Source organism: Microchirus variegatus, assembly GCF_963457635.1.
Source record: "Microchirus variegatus genome assembly, chromosome: 16".
NCBI lineage: Eukaryota > Metazoa > Chordata > Actinopteri > Pleuronectiformes > Soleidae > Microchirus > Microchirus variegatus.
The window spans coordinates 7,806,075-7,829,116 of record NC_139817.1 but is presented as its reverse complement, the minus strand read 5'-3'; the positions used below and the strand labels follow the sequence as shown (position 1 = coordinate 7,829,116).

The 23,042-nt window shown below is 41.0% G+C and overlaps 1 protein-coding gene across 1 annotated transcript; it reads left to right on the top strand.

Moving 5' to 3' along the window:
* Positions 1-7,307: 7,307 nt before the first annotated feature.
* On the top strand, positions 7,308-22,682 carry LOC310938585 (DNA-binding protein SATB2-like; the record flags this gene model as incomplete). The annotated part of the gene is made up of 11 exons (XM_083903108.1): positions 7,308-7,533; positions 10,161-10,349; positions 13,426-13,552; positions 14,727-14,850; positions 16,109-16,211; positions 17,641-17,691; positions 18,387-18,907; positions 18,985-19,197; positions 19,283-19,435; positions 20,554-20,745; positions 22,059-22,682. Exons 1-11 carry the CDS (start codon positions 7,344-7,346, stop codon positions 22,680-22,682), a joined length of 2,487 nt encoding a protein of 828 aa, XP_083759234.1. The 5' UTR covers positions 7,308-7,343.
* Positions 22,683-23,042: the final 360 nt, after the last annotated feature.

The following is a 23,042-nucleotide window of genomic DNA, read 5'->3' as shown; positions in this document are numbered from 1 at the left end:
TATTTTGCTGTGTCTTAGGCTGCAGACATGACATCTGGTTTTCACAAGTCTTTCGCTGTAGTTGCTCTAAATCCCCACTAGATGCTGCTGTCCCAAATTGATCATTTATTTCATTAATTTGGTATGATCACAATACTTTTTTATCCACACAACAATATTTATCATTTGATCATAGCACTTTTAAAAAGTCAATCAACATTCCTATATTGAAATTAATGGGGTTTTTTGTGCCATACATACAACTTACAACATGTGTGATTTGGGTTTTATGAAGCGAACAGTTTGAATCCAAGAGTGTGTGTGTACATGACTTGCATGTGAATACATTAAATACCAGAGGGGGGCAGCATTTCCACACTGAAAAGAAACAAGCTCAACTTCCTGCTTCTCGTGTGGGTCCAGGTTTTTTATTACAGTTTGAAGTGAAATGTCAGAACAGAGCAGGATATCTTTAATTTGTATAGTGTATATTATTATTATTGTTATTATTAATAATGGAATTAGATAGAATAACAGTAAATATATATGTATATATAAGATTTATTAAAATACTGCATATGACACAATATACCAAATATACCTCTTATTCATGGTGAACAACTTGTGGTGAGCTGTCAGAGACACTTAAGATGAAGGATGTGTAGGGCATCAGTGTTGGCAGTACACACACACACACAGGTTTGCACAGCTATTCTTCTCAGCACACCGCACTGACTTCCATTTATTTGGACAGCCTGAACAAAACCGTATCCCTAAAATTAACCATAACTTCGTTAATGTCGAACCCTAACCTGAACCTAACGACGATTCAAACCTCAAAGCTCTAGGTACTGCCTCACCGGGACCAGGTTTTTGCACTCCATGAGGACCTACTGGTCCTGACAAGGTCAGCGTTTATGCCAGAGAAAGGTCCTGAAGAGGTGACAAATACAAGAACACACACACACATACACACACACAGGACAAGAAGGCAGACAGCCTCAGTGGTAATGATAGGTGACTCCGCTTCCATCGAGAATAAATCAAGGAACACTGACCACTGCTGGTCAAATCCAGACCTACTGTTTTAACAGACACGTAAATAAACTTGAAAGTGATGGATGGGCAGACATTTTTTTTAGATGTGTAATAAATTCCCAGCAAAAGCTTTGCTTTCATTTTCATGAACTGTCTCTGTCTGAGGAAGTGAACATGTTTATCTACTATGGCCCTAATAATACATTTGATTATAATATTTACATATCTCTATCTCCCGACCATTGCTTTATGTTTTACATGTATATAATAAACTAACAAACTGCTGATATTTTTGACATTTCCGTGCTAAAGGTTGGAAATAAACGCAGGTTTTCAGGATTTTCCGAAGTCTTTTTAACTGTTTGGCACTGTTCGCTTTGAACCTCGTGCCTGACGCCGCACTCAATTAGTGCAGGTACGACAAAAAAGTACCTAGTAGCTAATGGAAAAGCAAAATAGCCGGGCCGTACTGAGGTAAGTCGCACCGGGACCATGTCGTGGGAAAGCGCCATAAGAAGCAAAGTTGTGGCTCTGGAAGGGGACGTGCCATGCCCTCGGGTAGCTAGCCAATCACAAGAAAGTATGTGCTCTGGGGGTGTGGTCTCGCCCTGAAACCACTCAGCTCACAGAGGCAGGCAAGTAGATTGGCTCATTCTGTAGAAACTATATAATAGTTTTTTGGGTTGTTTTTGTACCATAAAAACAAGCTAATGTTTGTAAGTAGACCTCGCTAACTCACATATTTAATTTGAAAAGGGTCATTCAACGTCACCTTTAAGTTAACTTTCTGTCACCACTGGGTGGCGTCATCGACAAGTACTGTATATGATCACTAGATATTATGTGTACCTTATATCTTGTTATCTATTGACACTATTCTATATTTTTTTGACATATTTTAAACATTGCTCACCAACTCTTTCTACCCCATTTTCTTTGCTGCCACAGCATCTGAGGAGTGAACAAATGAATCTTATCACATTATTATTCATTTTTATTTTTATCACTTAATTCTACAAATACTTTTTTTTTGCCTCACATCAGTGTACATTAAAGATGATTGTATGAATAAATTAAAGTTTTTTTCTAATGTTTCCCCTCCTCCCTCTCCCTCCTCTCTCTCCATCCCTCCCTCCCTCCCTCTCTGTCAGTCCATGTGTCATTTTACACAGCAGGCAGCAGCAGTCTCTCCTCATCCCTCCTTGTCTTTACATCTCCTCGCCTCCACTCTTAATCTGCTCTGCGTTTTTTTACCCTCTTTCCTTCCCCCCCTTTTTTTTTTAATTTTAATTTTAAGGAAACATTGGAGAAATCCATATTCTCTCAGGCTGGATTCACTCGTTTACACCAGTGGATGGACTTTACTCCCCAACAAGAACAGTGACATCTTGAAAAGTGAGTGAGCATTTTACTGGAAAAAAAAAAAGTTGTGGGATGAAAACTTAATGTCAGCTTTGACTTATATACAAATACAAAGGGTTGTGAATTACTAATTTAATGTGAACATGCATAGTAGAATGTAAATAAATGTCCTCTATTTACTGCACAAGTTCTTTCACCTGCACTTTATATAAAGTATTTAATCTGAGCTAATTGTGGTCAATTAATATACACTTTAAATTAAGCTTTGATCCTGTTGTAAGTCTGTTATTCTCAAATTGATAATCTAAACGTGTTTTAAACAGTGTTGTGGTTGGCATCGTACCTCTAATTTGCTGAATATAGCTTTCATTTTTTTTGTAATATTCAGCAAACTGGGTTTTATTTTTACTTATTGCCAAATGCAGACACATGACTTGAAAAGGTTAATTACACTAATGACTAAGAACATGTCGTTTATTGTGGAGAATTATCATTTAAACATGATTCAATTGTTCATTTACTTTTAATGTATGTTTTTTACTTGTGTGTTGCCTGCGCGAGAGCTAACTTCGGGGAGCTAAACAACAAGCTAAAGCTAAAACTAAATTTAAACATTATTACATTTACTTTAACGCCTTTTGCTTTGACTGTAAATACTTCTGTGTTGCTCGTACAAGTGCTAACGTCAGATAGCAATAAGAAACTGAAGCTAAGCTAAATGTACCTGTAGAAAAAAAAAATAGACAAAAAGTGAATGGGGTTTGTTGCTAGTTGGCTCCAATATTGTGTTGTTGAAGGCAGTTTAATAACCCGAGGTTCTGTTGGTTAAACACAGCTGCAGCTAATACAATTCGGATTTACTGAACCACTGAGCGTTAACAATAGGCACCGTTTCGTCCGCGTTCATTGGCACAAGTCGTCAATAGCGCTTCGTTTGGCTCACCTGAATCAAACCGAGCCATTATTAGCCTAATTATGATATCAGCTGCACCTGTGTTTGCTCTGCTGTCACATTCAGCCTCTAATATCCGCTCTCAGCGCAGACTCTCTGCGGGGAGTCCAGCTCTAAAAGTCGAACATTTCACCACAATGAAGTAAGTATTCAGCTCAACATGACAGCCGAGTACACCGCAACATTCTGGAAATTGTGTTAGTAGCACTAATATTTGTGTATATATCAACTTTGAAGACTAAATGGTGGACAAATATAAATACATTTCGGCGCTGCTCCATGTCTCTGTATGATGGTTAAAAGCAATCTGATGCTGCACCATTGAAGTTGTTTAAAATATAGATATTATTTATTATTAACATTTCAGGAACAAAATATGATCTATTAACATTGTCTAAAAGTGATTTTAATTGAAGTTAAGGTCAATTAGATGTGTTTGAGTTAAGCATGTTGATTAAATATGATTATTATTGATTCATTATTAGCATTTTGCTATGACTAATTCACATTGAGGTTGTTGCCTTCACTCTCCCCATGTGGAAAACTTGACCCACATTTAGCTCACTTTGTGAAGCTTTTACTGACCTGAGGTGTTTCTGTGCTGTTTGTGGGGTTTATGTGGCATTTAAAGTGATAAAAACATGGCCTTAAATTTACTTAAATTTGATAAGACTGTAATTTTTTCTATCCTAATATTCCCCCGTGATGACCTGGAACCTCTCAAGGACACTCTGGTGTCATAAAAGCCCACACAGAGAATCCACACTTAAACCTAATTAGAGTTAAATACTTCAAGAGACCCTGTAAATTAGACCCTGCCTAAATGAGTCTGCGATTATAATTTTTTTTTGCAGCCAGCTGAAGTCGTGTGCCTCGATGTGATTTGTCAGTCGCAGGCTACTGAGACTGCAACTGTACATTTGGCCTCCATGTGTGCTGCTAAAGTGAACAGGAGTGTGTGGTCTCATGGCTGTGTGCCCCTGAATGTGTTGCTTGAAGTGGTTATATATGTGTGTGTGAGTAACAGATGCTTTAAAAGTGGTTATAAACAGAGGCCAGGCTTGGTCTTACACCTTTTTATATTTATTGAATTAATAATGACACATTTTTTATTAATATGAGGCATTTTTTAATAAAAGAAAACAAATGTTTTTATTTCTAAAACGATTAAAAATGAGCTCAGTTTGGGGAAAATATTTGTTTGATGCTGGAAATAATCCCCCAGGGATGACATTTACTAACTAGTAAAAATTTCCAGCTGTTCTGTTTTGTAAGTTTGTCTTGCACAGATTTCTCTCAAATGCCAAAACTATCTTTTTTTCCCCTCCTCGTCTCCCCTGCTGCACATTTTCTGCCTCCTCATTAATGACTTAAATATTGCTCTGGTTTAGAGGAGAAATTACCAAGGTTCAGATATTCCAAATATGCGTTTATTCAAAGCAGAGCGAGCACATGAGCACGCTTTTAAGTTTAAGACATTTTAATCAAATAGTTAACACACTTTGATTCTTTTTTTTCTCTCAGCTGTTCATGATTCAGCATAAGTGTGTGTAGCATTCCCTTCTTTTGCACAGTAACCTTGTTTATTGTTGTCGATCTAACTCGGGGAATAAAGCGATAACTTTTTGCTTTCCCCCCCATCCCTGGGGTTGAAATTAAGTCCCAGCAGGAGGAAAAAAAAAATAGAGGAAACACTTGAGAGGTTTGTGGTTTGTGTGGACTGGAGAATGAATGCTCAGTCATGATTAAATCCTTTAATAGAGTGATGGGGGAAATTGGGAAAGACGGTGTGGGATAGACAGCTGCGTCCAGATTTTTTGCCTTTTTTTGGGCTGATAACCAACACTGTGTGTATATTGGGGCTGACACGATACCGCTTTCTCGATACCAATATCACAAACTTGAGTATCTACCGGTACCGATATTAGTCATATACAGTCATTTTAGACCTTTTCAACTCGCTATTTCAAAGACTGTGTAACAGCAGGACTCGGCTAAAAATGCTTTTAATTTACATGTTTGCATCCAGTCTGTGCATAGTGAAGCATGCGATACAAATCGGATATTTTGGGTTGTATCAGGTCATCGATATCCAACAATACATTTTAAAGTCAGTCTCAGCCAATACTGACATTGCGCCGATATATAATAATCAAACTTGTCTTGAACCTTTTATTCTGCCAAGACTGAGCAGACACCTTGGTTTTCAGGCGTCTAATCATGCATCTGTTGCAGGATTGCACATTTTTTTAAAGAGACAATCTGCGATACATGTACAATAAACAAATATGATACTATCAGGATACAATGATTCTGAGATGATAAATACATTGTAATACAAGGAAAGGTCTTCACCTGCCTGACTAAATGCCTCTAAAAAGCCAAGTGTAGACTTCTTCTCAGCATACTCAGCAACAGTTATCACACAGTCAACGTTTTCTTAAAGCAGTGGTTCTCAAACACTGGGTCAGGACCCACAGATGGGTCGTAGGAGATGTCTTTTTAACAGAACTGGAAGTTTTACCAAATATCTCTTAAAATGATATCACATTTTATCTCATATATAGACACCAGGATCTCAGTTTTACATTTCCGGTTTAGCTACGCTTAAAGAGAGAAATTGTGATATCGCGTTTAACGGCATCTCTTTTGAGTTTTAATTGGCAGCACTTAATTTTGCATGTGTTTTTTTTTTTTAATGATAATCATGTGTCGCTTTTGGTCACCAATTGTTGCTCAGCGTCTTTTCCAGTCAAAGGAGTGGAAACCACAGTTTGTGCGAGGAGGTAAAACAAAGCCCAGGCAGTGGATGTTTGCGTGTGCATGACGCTGCACATTCTCGACATTTGAATGCGAAACAAATGTCGCCTTAAAATTCTCTGACAGCACAACAAAGCAGAGAGACGCTTTTATGGTTTTCAGAGACACAAAAGCGGAATTAAATCTTTTTATTTGATTAATAGTAAAAGTAAAAATGCAAAGTTATGTCAGTTTTGGTGTTGTATCCCATCATGTCACACAATGTGATGACATTTGGTGTATTGTTTTCTGCTTATATTCACACATCAAAGAACACTGTTTATTTCTCTGTATAAAATCTGCTGCAAAGCAAAGTCTGCGACGATACATTCAGTCACTTTCTAATCAGCATGTTTGGATATAGAAGAATAATCGTCATACGCAATTGGTTTACAATGAATCTTAATTCTATGTCATTTTCCGAACATCTTTGCCCTCCACACCTTCACATCATGTTGTGATTTTTTTTCCTTCTGCGTGTAAACTCGGGACAATAAACTGGTCTGTGTTTAGTCTGCGAGTCGAACGCCACTGGCTGTCGACGTTGTGATCTGTTCCAGATGATCCCGACCGTCCCGTGTATGTTGTGGTCGTTCGTCTCTTTCAGGAGGAAGAGGATGAAAGTGTGCGATGGAAACAGTCTGTCAACAGCGATATCTGATCGATGAAACAGTGTGGATTAGTCACTTCTGGGTTTTCCTGTCGGGAAACATTGATCACATATTGATAAAATCTTGATAACAAGCAGTTAAAACATGTTATCGTCCTTTTTCGTGAATATACTGGCATTTCATCTTATATACTCTATTGTAAAATATTTTGTTACCATATTGGCAACATTAGAAGTATTTTACATCCACAGAATGAAATAAAATTTAAATTGTGTTGTGTGTGAAATAAATGTATGCAACTGGCCTCATACTCCAGAAATTATATAAAAGTATAGTTTAATTATGAAGTATTCACATCTATTTGATTTTTATTTCAATTATGTATTGTTAATTGTGAAAAACTGTCCAATTTAATCATTTAAAACCACATGAATATGGCTGTGGCTGTGAATCAACCTTAATCTATTTAGCTAAAAGGTATGAAATGTAGTTTATAACCGTTTTAAGTAAATGTGGCTGGTCTTAAAACATAGTGATTGTCTCTTTTCGTTCCAGCACACTCACACACTCTGCTGCCTGCACCTCCTGAAGCATTCGTGGGGATGGATCAGCGAGGAGGTGCAGGAGGAGGAGGAGGGACAGAGAACCCTGTCCTCCAGGTCAGCGCCAGCCCCGAGTGGCAGGAGCGGCAAGACCTGAGCCCCGTCTGCAAGCTGAGCCGCGCGGAGGTCAACGGCAGCCCGGCAAACCCACAGAGCCGACAGAATGGCACGCCGCTGACAACAATGGGAGGTGAGGCAACGAGGCGAGCACAGGCTCCTGATTTTAATACCAGTGATGTGAGAGATTCAATCAGTATTAGGCAAATATCTCTGATACTGATGTACTGTCATATATGGGAGAGCAGTGTGTCATGATGTATGGGGTCATAATGATGATAATAATAACACACTTAGACCACCAAAATTAATGTTCATAAAATCATCAGTCCTTTCCATACAAATTAAAAACTTAAATTGACAAGTTTTGTCATGATGCATCTTCATTTTATGGTCCATAAATTAATTATTTTCAATATAATTCATGCAAACTAGATTTTTTTGGGGTTGATTATTGCTGACTTTTTTTTACGTTGTCATAATTTATAAAATACTTACACCTAGGGCACCAAAATGTGCTCATAACATTTCAAGATATACAAATAGTATTAATTATTTTTATATTTTAGGGGGCCTTAAATTGCCAAGTTTTTGTCATGGTGCATCAAAAATAGTGATTTGAATGGGTTTCAAGTGTTAGTGTGAGTATTTTAGTTAAAGTACAGGTTTATTGTCTGGATATGTTCCTATAAAGTGACTGAGAAATTATTTTTAATTACATTTTGGTCATTAAAGCCTTGCTACAAACAAGTCAACTAATGGTGGCCTGTACCGTATATTAAATAATGAATCTATTCCAATGGGCTGAATGTATTGTTGGAATACAATCTATATGTAATCGGCAATGACGACAATCCACGCGTTCCTTTTTGATTGATTCCTCAGAGAAACAAGGCAGAATTTGTCTGGTTCTTTGTGGGTTCTCATCGTAATTGTCGCCTTTTAGAAATGAGAAAACACTGCTTCTCTAGTCTCGATCACCTAGTCTTTGCACTCCAGTTAAAGACTTTTTCAGTTGTACCCATTCACCCATCAGGAGCACCTTGCGGGTTAAGTGTCTTGCCCAGGGACACACTAACAGAACCTGGATCAAACCGATGACCTTCCAGCTGAAAGACAACCCACTCTACCACTGAACCACGCCTACTGTTATCCTATAAGTCTCAAGTTAAGAGGACACTCTGGGTTAAATGTCAATTCTAATGTCTTTCCTTCAGTCTGTTCATTTACTTCTGTCCTGTTAGATATCACGTTTCTTTGTCTGTCAAAGCAGCACAAATCCAGGCTCTTATCTGTTTGCAGGCAAATGAAACATAGAATTTTGTGTAATTAACCAGATGCAGAAAGTGTTTTGAGAGTTGATTAGTGACGTCGATGATTGAAACTGTGGTTAGGGAGAGGGAAAGGGAGGAGGTCATGATGGTTTCATCATGTTTTCATACACTTCACTTGACATTTGACATTGACATAGTGTACATTTCTTTGACACAATGTCATCTTTCTTGTATTTAGTCAGTGAATAAGGAACATTATATATAGTGATGCCCTCACTGACAGTCAGGCTGATAACAGTTACTTATTTTGTAACATGTAATCTGTTTCTTCCAAACTCTGCACACAGGTAACACACACTCTGCGCTGGCACTCTGCGCTGGCACTCGACACAGGAAACAGTCCTGCACAGATGCCCATTATTCTCTCATGCAGTTGAAAACATCATCATGCATCATCACACACACGCACACAGTCGTACCTCTCTCCACCCTCTCACTGAGCTTACTGGCTGTTACTGGCTGATCCTGAGCCTAACACGTCTCTGGTTTGGCTCCAGCTGATCTGTCACTCCCTCATCAGGCGCAGGATTGATGGCGGGTTAACGAGCAGTTCCTGTGGGACGCAGCAGTGGACTGGTTGGGTGTGAATGGGTCCAGGCCTGGAGGAACTCTTGGTACTTTCCCAATGAGTCTGGTCTAGATTCTCTTTGAGGAGAAGCCCCACCACTGGAGTTATGGCATCCCTCCCTCACTCCCTCCCTCCCTGCGTCCTGACTGCTCCATGATAAAGACGTTATATCCTGTAACAGCGGTTCTGGATTTGACTCGTATTCCTTGTGGGCTTTAATATGTGGTGAAAATACAAATATGGTTGTACAAATCTCCCAGCGACTTACAGGCAGCTGCCCAGTTTAAACCAGCGGCTTCCACTGAGACCACCAAGCAGCTTCACTGCCACACAATGTCATGAAATTAAACTAAACAACTAAACATGTCCATGCAATCCAAGGTTTACATTTTTAAAACAATAAAACAAGACCCTTAGCTTAAGTGCATAAAAAGGCTTATTCTAGACTCCCTCTTCCCAACTCCCAAGAAAACACCTGCAACAAACTAAAGGTTTTGTGAAATTGTGGATTTGAACCACTCGCACCCTAAGTGAGAATGATATCCCTTGATAATAAACCTGGTAAAGCTTTATTTTGATAGTCCATTGTTGACTCCTACCTACTTTTCTCAACTAAAGGATAGTCGACTGTTTACATTCGGAACATATCGATTAAATCCAAGGTGCCATTCAGTGTGTTTAGTTGCACAAATTGTACAAATACTTATGTGGTGTATATTTAATTTCTAACGATAATAAACCCTTTTAAATGTTACACTCTGGACCTTTTCAAGTATTCGATGTAGTTTACATTTTTTTTGTAGAATCAGAACTCCTCCTCCTCCTAAAGCCTCTGTCAATCCGTCTCGTTTCCTCCAGGTTTGATGATCCCGGTCTACTGTGTGGTGGAGCACAGCGACGCCGCGGGGTCCGCGGGGAGCTTCGGCGGCCACGGCGACTGTCACGCCGAGTTTGTGTTGGTGCGCAGGGACGTCCTCTTCACTCAGCTGGTGGAGACGGTGCTGGTCGCTCTCGGATACTCTCATAGCTTGGCGGTGCAGGCACATGGTGAGCATCGTGTTTTATAATCCATAAAAATTATATGGGGTTCAAATTATATCACAATATAGCATCATATTTCACAGAATTTCAAAATAAAAGTGTCTGAATCAATACTAAAATGACTAAAAAGGCAAATATTACTAAAAAATAGTAAATAGTGGGCCATGTGAAATATTCTACTCAAGTAAAAGTACTGCTACTTTGATAACATTTTACTTGAGTACAAGTAAAAGTACAGGTCTAAAAATGTACTCAAGTTAAAGTTAAAAAAAGCAGCTTGTTTTAAAAAATTCAACGGCCAATATTTTTGAATGATTTAGAACAATTATTTCATTGCTTGTTTCGTGATAAGTGAAGTTTGAAAATATTGACACAAATCTAATTCCATATGTGAATATACACATGATAATTCATGGCAACATTTGAGGATCCTTGCTCTGTTTTCACATAATAAGACAACGGGAAAAGCTTCAGTAACATCTCATCATTAACCTTCTCGGTAATGATGAGTCAATATTTTAAACGTTCTGGGTAATGAGTTTCAGTAACATCTCATCATTACAGAGAACGTTTATAATATTGACTCATCAGCGTTTGTGGTGCATGTTGCTTCACTTTGCTGCTATTACATGCCAATGGGAATTATTGCTTTGTTTGGTCATTTATGAGTAATTAATCATGTCCAGCAGCAGCAACTGCTTTTCCAAGTGGGCTGGGGCTTACTTCTTTTTCTCACTTTTTACCTGCCGATCCAGTTCACCCACCAAATATCTGAATCCGTGCGTCTCGGGGCCAGAATCAAAAGTTTCTCATCGTCTGGAGATCAAAACAAGAGGCAAGACAACATCCAGTCGAGCGTGAAACAGCAGCCTACTCACTCACACACACACACACAGAAAGACATTCCTGGTGTGTCCCCATAAACACAGGCCCTGTAACCGAGTGGCCGACGCCCTGCGACCCCCCTCGCCTCTCTCAAATAGCTAGGTTTTGTTCTGAGAAATAAGCCTTTTCTTTTTCAAATAAATATTTTTTGGCTGGAGTCGTGCATTTTTTCCCCCCAGTGTGGTCACAACCAAAATTATACAGTCTGCTATTTTCTTCTGCGATTGAATTGCATCTTGCATAACTTTGGCTGGATGAGTATTTTTAAGCTTTTAAACTGGCACAGGTTTTTTTTTTTCCTTTTCCTTTTTTTTCTTTAATTAACTCGCACATTAAGGCTAATTAAAAAGAAGCTCTTTCGTATTTGGTGTATATGGTTTCTCCTCCGAGTTTAATATGACCCTAGGTAAATTGCCGAGCAAAAAATAGACATGTCGAATCTAATTTGAGGCCATGTTTTGGGAAACATTCACTGATTACTCACTTAAAACCTTAAAATATGGTAAATTTATATTTTTAAGTGGATCCCAGACACAAACCAAGTCCCTTTTTTTAAGAAACAAACTGCACTTAAGACCGTTTATCTCCAAACCAAATTATTTCATGTATATTTAAAACTATATACGCCTCTCCCCCCCTCCCCAGACTTCTAAATCATTTAAAAACAAGTTTGAGTAATTACACGTCTATGATTCAAACATGTTTCTTCACCAAAGAGAGTGAAAATAGTTTCAGGACACTGACTTGCATGTTCAGGCCTCACAATCAGCATTTTATGGCGTAAACAACGAATCATTTGGGAAAATAAAATGAGGATGTGGGCATCAATTTCACCCAGTAGAAGTTAGAAAAAAAAACCTGATTATACATCAGTTAAAGGAATTATTGTTTTTATTATTATTCCCCTAAATTAATTGTATTTTTGAGGGCCTAAACATGCTCAAACTCACAAAATGTTGCCAATGCATCAGACCTGGTGAAAATTACTGCGGTTTATTTAATATTTAAATAAGAAAAGAAAACAATTTGCTGATTTTCAGTGTTATACAGTACTTGTATAATTTTTTTTGATCATGCTAACATACACTCCATTTTTATGTCTATAAAGTGAGATTTAATGAAGTCTGTCGATAAATAATCGATTACTAAATGAATCGTCAGCTGATATTATAATACATAGATTTTTTTTTTTAACAATTAAAACAAGTTGTCTGATTTTTCTGCTTCTTAAAGGGGAATAGTTTCCTGATTTCTTTCCTGATTTAGGACCTCAATTTAGGAATTGATGATGAAAATGGTCGTTAGTGGCAGTCATCAAAACTATATTTACTTCTGTTCACTGAATGTATTTAAGAGCAGGAGTTTAAAATGTTGATTTATATCAATGACAAACTGATGACATGACAAAAGCGAAGCTTGGGGCAGCAGAGGGAAAACGCAGTAAGTGCCAGAATCCTGCTGTCAGACAGACAGACAGACAGACAGAGGAACAATGACTGTGTTTATTCAGAGCGTCAGCATCAAAAAGCTGCTCTCAGGTTTAACGTCGAGCTGGTTTTACATTTCCCCTCTCTGATTAATCAGCTGTAGAGGCCAGTGAAAATGTCTTTGTTCTTGTGCCCCCATTGGGCCCCACACACACACACACACACACACACACACACACACACACACACACACACACACACACACACACACACACACACACACACACACACACACACACACACACACACACACACACACACACAGGTTTGTGCATCTTGTTTGAAAGCCTTATCCCTAACCTTAACCGAACCACGATTCAAATCTTAACCTTAACACTTGACCATTTCCTCAGAAGGACCAGGTTTTGGTCTCCATGAGGACTACTGGTCCTGACAAGGTCAATGTGTTTATGCCAGAAACGAGGAAACAAAATCAAGCACACACACACATACATACACACTAACACATGACTGAGGCTGACAGGCCAGGCAGCGTCTGGCTTTGATTTAGCAGCTCCTAACGTGATTAGGCCTGTTTAGATTTGCACTTGTAGTCATGGTTGGAGCAAACTGAGAGAATGTTCAACAAGACCAGGTCCAGCAGCTTGAGCTCCTTCCATACACACTGACTGGACATCGGTGTCCAACAGAGGATAATTATTATATTAAAATGCTCTGTGTGTGTGTGTGTGTGTCTGTGTTTTCTCCAGGTATCATTAAAGTGGGCCGTTGGAAGCCGATGCCCATCCACTATCTAACAGACGCACCAGAGGCCACAGTGGCTGACATGCTGCTGGACGTTTATCACATGGTCACACTGCGCATCATGCTGCACAGGTCAGCTGCATAATGTTTATTATTGTATCTAAATTATAGTACTTATAGTAGCAATGTTGTCATTGTCAGAGCCACCTATTTCTTTCTTTCTTTCTTTTTTCTTTCCTTTAATGGTTAGCTTGGCCGCGACTGTAAAGAAAGTCCTTTAATGTCCCGAAATGGGAAAATATAAGGTGTTAGAGCAACAAAGATAATCATAAGTACAATAAATAAATAGCAAACATGGATTTTAACCCTTTAAAACTGAGCTGGAATCGCTACCGACACATAGTGTAGTTTCATGATGTTTGGTGCTGTTGGAAAAATTCCAACGGCCTCTGGAAAGCTGAGAAGTTGCACGTCAAAGCCGATGTTTAGTTATTATGGTAGATTTACTAGCACTGTTGCAGGACGTGGGCGAATCACCGTCTTTGTCGCCAGAGAGGAGAGGGTGGGAAGAACAGCTAGTACACACGTTTCCATTTTTTTGGCATATTTTTGGACATTGAGAGACTTAAATTTCTAATTTAACACGCGACAATCTGGTGTTATAATCAACTTTTTTGTTTTTCTTCATTTGAAATTGTTAAAACAGTATTTTAATATGAATAACTGCCAAATATTGGAAGTTATTCTGGAAAAGTGGGAAAAATCACTTGGTCACAGGACATGTTCTGGTCCTTTTATGGTTAAAATAAGCAAAATATAGTAAAACAAAAAAAACTTTTGAGGGTTAGGTTTTAAAGGGTTAACCTCTAGGAAAACAAATATGGATAAATTATTAAATATCAAGATCCAAAAACTTGAATAATATTCAATATAGTCAATATAGATGGTGAATGACCAGCCTATATAGGATAGGAGGAGTCCATTATATCAGATAAAGATGTATGTGCTCCAATTTTGTCTCTCTTAATTAAGTTTAGTTCAAAAACAGGAATTCATCTGCTCATTAAACACTTTGTGTTCCCAACCCGCCCCAGCACTGCTGCTGTATACACACAATGAAGCACGCTGCATACAAAAAATTTTGCATTCTTTTGACAAAGACCACCAATGACAACAACAAAAATCAAATCCAAAGTTACGCATTACAGCTTTGAAATAAATAAACGTGTGGGAAGTTTCTTTCTGGTGTGTTCTTAATGATTCAGTGGTCACCAGTTGTGTCATCGCGCACATTTTTGTTCCATAGCTTTGCGCGACTGGAGGAGCTGCCGTCAGAGCAGTGGACCCATGCCACGGTGAGGAACGCCCTCAAAGAGCTGCTGCGAGAGACCAACCAGAGCGCTCTGGCTAAAGAGTGTCCTCTCTCCCAGGTGAGCGCTCACTCTACCTGAACACGTACGTAAAGAGCGAAAAAGCTAAATGATTTGACTCTGTACTGGTACTTTCCTCGTTTCCAGATTACCACATTATGGATTACTTTTATTGTAAGTATGTTACAGGAAGTTACAAGCAAACAGAGATAGAGTTTTAAATTCCTTTGCTTAAGCTAAATGATTCAGTGTGTGTGTGTGTGAGCTGAAAATATTTTTTATAAACATGTGGTTTCATCATCAGTTTACCCACACATTTGCAGTATGTAATCTGTCTCACATACACATACAGTTATTGATACAATCCCATGGGAAAAGATGCAAATACACACACACACACACACACCTCAATTATACTGCACACACACAGAGAGAGAGAGACACACACACACCCTGCAGTCATTAGACCTGAGAGTGTGTCATTTCGACTTGTGATTTACACACGGGACTTCGTCATGATGTAATTAGTGATTAGGGGGAAGTGTGTGGGTGGTGTGTGTTTGCAGCCTGACTCATGTGAGTTTTAATCCTCACTGTTTCCCATGTGGAGCCTCCACCGCTCTCTTTAAGAGTTGGTGCATCTATCTGAGGAACTGACCACAGTGCATGCTGGGGGAAAAAAAAAAGAAAAAGAAAAAAGAAAAAGTCAGGCTCAAGAGTTGTCACGAATCGGCCGAGAGTTGGTCAACGCTGAAATCTCATCACCCACTTATTCGAGAGGCAGAGCCACACCCAGGACAAACCTCAGGCTTTTATTAACGCCCTAATTATATTAAAATAAAGTTCGACTCTTTGTGGAGTCATAAATCTGTAATAATGTTTATATATTATTGAAGGGGCTGAAATGAAAACATGCGTCCAGGGTCTGACGAGGTCAAAATAATATCAGAACAAAGCAAGCTAATGCATTAAATATGCTTAATTGACTTAATCATGGAATAGCGTGAGACGGGCTTAATATCAACATTGGACTACTGTTTTAAAGTTGTACATACATCAGTTGGAGTACTGACAAAAAGAACATAAATCAGCAGTACTGTACTGCTGGACCTGATTTCCTCTGCTTTATTTCAGGCCTGTAGTCACAAGTTTCTCCAATAATTTGCTCTACTCAATAATATTTACTAGACATATAAATCTAAATGAGAGGGAGAGAATACAGGCTGGATGCGAGTTTGTGCTTTTCAAGCTTTTTTTTTTCCAGTGGTTGTTTTTCATTCCTCACACTTCCTTTCCTCTGTCTGTGTCTCTCTGACAGAGCATGATTTCAGCGATCGTGAACAGCTCCTACTACGCCAACGTCTCCACCTCAAAGTGCCAAGAGTTTGGACGCTGGTACAAGAGATACAAACGCTTCAAAGGTACAAACTTGCATTCTTCTGCTTTTGTTCCTCCGGTGAAGATTTGTCCTGTCCAACAGAAACACGACCTCTGCTCTGAGTGAAAAAAAAGACACTTTGATCCCAGACGCACCACGGCAAATAGACGGGATGAATATTTAACACACGTACAATACTGTGGTCACACTTACAGCAAGACCTGGGGTCTTTTTTTGCTTTTTGCTGGTTTCTCTGGTTTCCTCCCACAATCCCGAAACATGCAGCTCTTAATTGAACACTCTAAACTGACTGTAGGTGTGAATGTGAGAGTGAATGGCTGTTACTCCGCCTTTTGTGTCAGGATGTATGAATTGGTTTATGAATTCTCAAAGCCTCAGCGCAAATCCAAAACTACCACTGGAGACTCTTTTGTCTAATTTCAGTGGACTGAACCCTTGCGTCAAATATCGATCTCTCAAGTAGAAAAGTTCATTGAGACGCATGTAATCCTGATTTTTCACAGTTGCCTGACTCCTTAAGTGCACACAGGCTGTAAGGTTTATGATGTTCAGCAACTCCTGCCTTGTTAAAAAAAACTTTACAGTTTCTGTGACCAACTTAAACCGTTCAGCTGTTTATACTTTATTTGCCTCATGTTGCTTTTCACACAAAAAAAAGCAGAGCCCTTTCAAAAGTGACACTCGTGACTGGTCTCACCTGCCTCGTTTCCTTTTGTGTTTTTTTTGTTTTTTTTGTGCGGCTTCAAAAAAAGAGCGAAGTGTAATTTTAATGAAGTTCTTTCCCATTCTTCTGTCTGTCCACCCCCTGCATGTTTACGAGCATTTGTCAGCCTGTATGTGTCTAATCTGCAGCATGAGATGTCTGTCAATGACAGCTCTCAGTAGGAAGGAACTGTCACATGGTTCACATTAATGTCACCCTTAATACACATGACAAAACTAAATGCTCTTAACTCCAAATGGAAAACAGCAGTGGTAGCCCCACGCACACACACACAAGCTCGTCTTACACACACACACAGGGAAGGTAAAAGTCTGAAGCGCTGCCAAACCTCACTCCAACTTTTATTCCCTTAATAACTGAAAATGTGACTCTGAACCAAACCCAGTTGAAGCGTAATAAGAAGCAGATTTATGTGCCGCACAGCAGAGAGAACGCGAGAGAGCGAGGCCGTGAAGAATCCAGAAGAGGAAAGTTCACCTCAGTGATAGAGAAGAGAATCATTTCACTTATTTTCATCTGAGGTGCTGCTTTACCAGCCTGTAGCCAACTTCCCCCACTATAAAGAACACAGCAGCCACTCACAGTGACTTGTTTAAAATGACTCTTGGTCACCGGTCATGTGAAAATTGGACATAAAGTATTAGAAATTAATAAAAGCGGTGCAGTGAAATTAGTGATTTATGATGACTGTGTTGAATCTGATGCAGACCTCATGTTTCCTTTTCAGGTGAATACATTGAGAAGATGTGGAGCACACAGGACAAGTCGGATATAAAAGGTACGTTCAAAGGCACACTTCCTCTTACATATACAGTGTGTATATTTACAGTTAACAAATATCAGATTTTGGGTGAGACGACATGTTTTAGCCCCTTCCTCCTCTGCTAGGTTGCAGTAAGACTTGTGATGACTCCTCAGAGAGTCTTCCAGAGTGGAGCAGGGAGGAGGTTTCAAACTATTTCTCTGTCCGGACAAAAATGAAACTCCTAAGCATAATATTTAAAGAAGGGGTTTTGAGGGAATCCCATATCTCGATTTTTACTTCTTCAGATGACATGAAAACTGTGTGTTTTCATTGTTGAGGTCAGCTTCCTTGGCTAGACCCTGAGATGCCCAGGCTTTGGATGGAAGTGGGTGGGGAAAACTGAGACAATTTAGTGATTTCTCTCAAATATGCATGGGAATTCTGCCAAACTGTTGATGTGTTTTTTAAGAGATGTCTGTTTAATTAGTTTCAGCTTGTTTGCAGAATATAATTGCACATTTAAAGGAATGTTGCTCAAGTTTGATTCTGTTGAAACCCAGGCTGAAATAAAACATCCCAGCTCTGATTTGAACTACTGATTTGTCTGTCTTAGTATGTAGAGTACTGACCAATTCTGTTGCATATGCTACCAAAAGTGCGACAAAAAATGTTTCTTTGGTCACATTGGTGCACCTAACATTCATGCATGTGTGTGTGCGTTGACACAGTGGAGAGGGATTTAGACCTGGGCATCATCAGCCACCGTCCTCCCGCTCTCTTACCCTCCGCCGCACATCTGGCCACCATTGGTGGCCCTGGAACTCTTCCAATCAAGAGCGGCCTCGGGGACACCCCCACGCCCGCCCATCCTCATGGTCTGCCTCACCCAGCGGGCCACCACCACCCCAGTCCTCCGCTGCGTCCCCAGGCTCCGCCGCTCATGGGCCACAGCGGCCTCCTGTCCCCTCAGCTTGTCCGCCAGCAGCTCGCCATGGCCCACCTCATCAACCATCAGCTTGCCGTCAGCCGCTTGCTCGCCCACCAGCACCCGCAAGGAGTCAACCAGCAGTTCCTCAACCACCCGCCCATCGCTAGGGTCTGCAAAGGCCCCGGGGGAGTGAATGAGCCGGGCCTCAACTGCTCAGGGGCTGAAGTCTCGCCAGACATTTACCAGCATGTCAGGAATGAGCTGAAGAGGGCCAGTGTTTCCCAAGCAGTGTTTGCCCGTGTGGCTTTTAACCGCACGCAGGTAATCTAAAATAAAAAGACGCCACTGTCCACCACAGACTGAAGATAACGGTGATAGTAACTGAGTGTGTGCTGCAGGGCTTACTGTCAGAGATCCTGCGTAAGGAGGAGGACCCTCGTGCTGCCTCTCAGTCGCTGCTCGTCAACCTGAAGGCCATGCAGAACTTCCTCAACCTGCCCGAGGGAGAGCGAGACCGCATCTACCAGGAGGAGAGAGAGAGGAGCACCAGCACCAACCACAACCACACCACCAACCACATCTCCACCCCTACCGCACACAGACACACACAGGTACCACATACACACGCACATACACATTCATAGAAACGTCACCTAAAATAAAATGACATTTCTCATTGTTTCTCACTGTGTGTAGTTAAAGTGCAGCGTGTCCAGTGCAGAGCTGCCGCTGAAGCTCGACTCGCTGGTCAACATCACGTCAGGGATCTATGACGAGATCCAGCAGGAGATGAAGAGGGCCAAGGTCTCGCAGGCTCTGTTCGCTAAAGTCGCCGCCAATAAAAGTCAGGTTAGTCCCAGTCAAACAGTTGTTTTAAAGTCCTTGATTTGATAGCACTGTAACTTTGTGAATGTGACATGACGACGATGGTATCAGTAAGACTTTCGGTTGTTATATCACAGTATTAAATGTATTGCCTTCAACATCAAAATTTTACTTTTTTTTTTTGTTTTTGATTATTTTATGTCATTATACTGTAAGTAAACATCATAACAAGTAGTGCTTTTTTGTATAAATCTTTATGACTATCCCCCAATGAAATAAAGGCTTTTTTTTTTAATGTTTACATACACAAACATCTTGCAGTTGAAGTTGCATATAGCTGCTCCCTGAGCTTCCGATGAGGGTGTAACGGGGAGGTGTGAGTGATTTTTCTTCGTGTGTGGGTGTGTGGAGTATCTGATTACCCCGCTGTGGTATGCCATCATGTCTCCATCCTCATATAAACAATGCGGGCGATCGAGGGTGAGATCAAAGCTCAGTCTGTGCTTTGAGGGAGGGAGAGAGAGAGGGAGAGAGCAATATGGTTTTCAAGCTTGTAGAAATGTCTTCATATTGTCACACAAACCTCCTGCAAGTTCTTCATCACCGAGGCACGAGAAGTGAAAGTGTCTGAGAGGAAAAAGTGAGTGAATGAGGGATGGGATGGGGGGGGCAGAAGGAGGAAGAAAAGAGATTAGATGATGAAGGGATGATCACATTATTACCATTAATTTGCAGGCTGAAGGCTGTGAATAAACAACAGCTGGTGGCAGATCCCGGGTCAGCCTAGCAGATATAATCCAATCTTTACACACACGCACACACGCACGTTTCTCTCAGTCTCACTCTCTTCCACCTTCTCTGCTCATCAGAATTTTCAGAGTCAAAAAAAGATCTGCAGATGTTTTACACTGCAGTTGTTTTCCATGAAACAATGTGTTTGTGATTTTGGTTTGAGACAAATAGTCTTTGCTTCTACACACGGAGTAATTTGCCAGATCATTACACTGTCCTAGTTAAAGACTTGTCGAGTGAGTGAGTTAATTTCAAAGTTATGTGTCATGTTCAGGCCCGATATGGTCATGTCAACACTGTGTTACGCCGTCATTCACTCTTTTTTTCCTCCCTCCCACTGTGTCTTGCAGGGTTGGCTGTGCGAGCTGCTCAGATGGAAGGAGAGTCCGAGCCCTGACAACCGCACGCTGTGGGAGAACCTGTGCACCATCCGTCGGTTCCTGGCGCTGACGCAGTCGGATCGCGACCACGTCTACGAAGAGGAGTCGAGGCAGCAGCACAGCGACAGAGTCCACAACGTTCTCCTCATCCCAGACCAGCAGGTACCAACAATTGGAGCCTCTCAGGGGTGTGAAACTCAATTATTTAAGATGTTCATCGTGGCACAGCCAGTGAAAATGAAGCAAAGAAAAGAAAGCAAAGTCGTAATTACTCGCGATGTTGTGGACACTGTCTACTTTCTCTCTCCACCGTGAGACTCCAAACAGAACAATGAGTAGGTAATGTTAAGCAAGAGTGAGCAAAACATGTGATGCCAGGGTCTCTCGCTCACCAAAAAAAGACTGGCTTTGACCAAGATTCCAATGGGCGAAGCAGCTCTTACGAGCTGCCGTTCCATCTTAAGGTGTGCCACCACATTCGGCCCTTGAATTTGAGGGAATTGATCCTGGAAAGTCCTTGAATAAGTTACATTGATGTCAACCAAGGTGGGAACTGGGATATTGCTGTAACTGCTTCAACGTTATAGAAGTATAAGTAAATGTAGAAGAGCGTATGAATGATTTTTCCTTTGAAATCAGCAGAATAGTAATGTCTGAGCTGACTTCCTCTGCTGTATTTCAGTAGAACATACACATACAGGCCTGTAGTACACTTGATGTTAAAAACGCAAAAAAAATGTGCATGACAATCCATATCAAAGCATCTTTTATGAGTAAGAAAATGTTTTTGTCTCTCTGCGCCTGTGATCCCACCACCTGCCCTCCTCTTTGTCATCGCCGTATCCCATAAGTCATTGAAAATAGAAGTGGTAAATGACCTGCCCACACATTTCCTGCTAAACACTCCTCCATTCCACCCTCTACCCCAAAACCCAAGAACGCTCTCCAGTCAGGCCCTAACCTCAATATTATTCAGAACACAGCCTGTAATTATTGAAGCCGAGAGAGAGAGAAAAAAAGGAATTGCCATTATCTTTATTTAGGTCCTTTAATTTTGATGGGCCAAAGATTTACATGTTGGAATTCCTGTGTTTGGGTGTGCTGGCTGCCCCGCCCTGTTAATAGGCTTGAGCAGTGTGGTCGCCCTGTGCGATGAATTGGGGACGAGCGGAGTGTTCATGTTGGCAGCGGATGGAAGCGGGTCAATCACCCTTCCACTTGTACGACATTTCCTCTGAGTGATGGTGCAGCGAGGACACAGGAAGAGTGGTTCACGAGTCGTGTTCACACAGTTCCACATATAGTCTGTGTCACTTATGTAGTAGCAAAAGTAAAATATCCTTTCATAAAAAAAGAATAATATTTATTGATTCCAGATACTGTTAATGGGCATTAAAAGTGTAATCTAATAAAGTCCTATCTATGAATTTTCACTTGTTTGTGCTTATGAATAATCCTTGAATTCTTCTGAACAGACTCTCCACAGACAGCCCCTGCCACCTCAGACCTCCCCATCTCCAGTCCATGAAGAGCCACAGCCTGTTCTGCTGCCGGTGCTGCATGGCTCAGAGGAGACGCCCCAGCGCGGGATGAGTCCAGGCCTCGGCGGACCGAAGAAGGCCCGCTCTCGGACACGGATCTCTCTGGAGGCGCTGGGAATCCTGCAGAGCTTCATCGGCGACGTGGGCCTCTACCCTGACCAGGAGGCCATCCACACGCTGTCGGCTCAGCTGGACCTGCCCAAGCACACCATCGTCAAGTTCTTTCAGAACCAGCGCTACAACGTGAAGCACCACAGCCAGTCCAGAGAGTCCGTCCCCGAGGACGACGGCGAGAGCTCGAGCCCCAGCGAGGGCGGCGGCGTCAACGCGACGGAGCAGAGCAGAGCGGAGGACGCGTTCTCCGTGTCTGAGGAGTCCAGCGAGGACGGGAGAGGATCAGTGGTGTTCAGAACAGAGGGAGGAGGAGAGGAGAGAGAGGTGGAGATGGAGCTGGAGAAGGAAGAGGTGGATGATGGTAAAGCCTCAGGCCCTGCGACGTCTTCGCTGTCCCCCTACAGCAGCATGGACAGTCCGCACTCTGCAGAGCAGCAGAGATAACAACAAACAACTGTGAAGTACACACACACATGCTCTGTACCAGAGCTGATCAGAGCTCAGTCATATCTGAATCATGACTACATTTGAAGGAGCGCCCCCTTCAGATAAAACCGGTGTTTTCCTATGACTTGAAAATACAGTACGTACTGTATCTTTACATACACAGATTCTTAAAAGTCCACTTATCTTTTAAAGTTGAGGATTTGATTCCCTGAGAGCTTTAAGCTCACGTAAGTTACACGTGCAGACTTCAGGAGAGAGAGGGAGGACAATTCACAATCACAACTCCCTGAAGCCGTGGTGGAAAATCCATTAAGATATTTAAAAGAATAAATAAATGAAGATGAACCGACTTCCAGG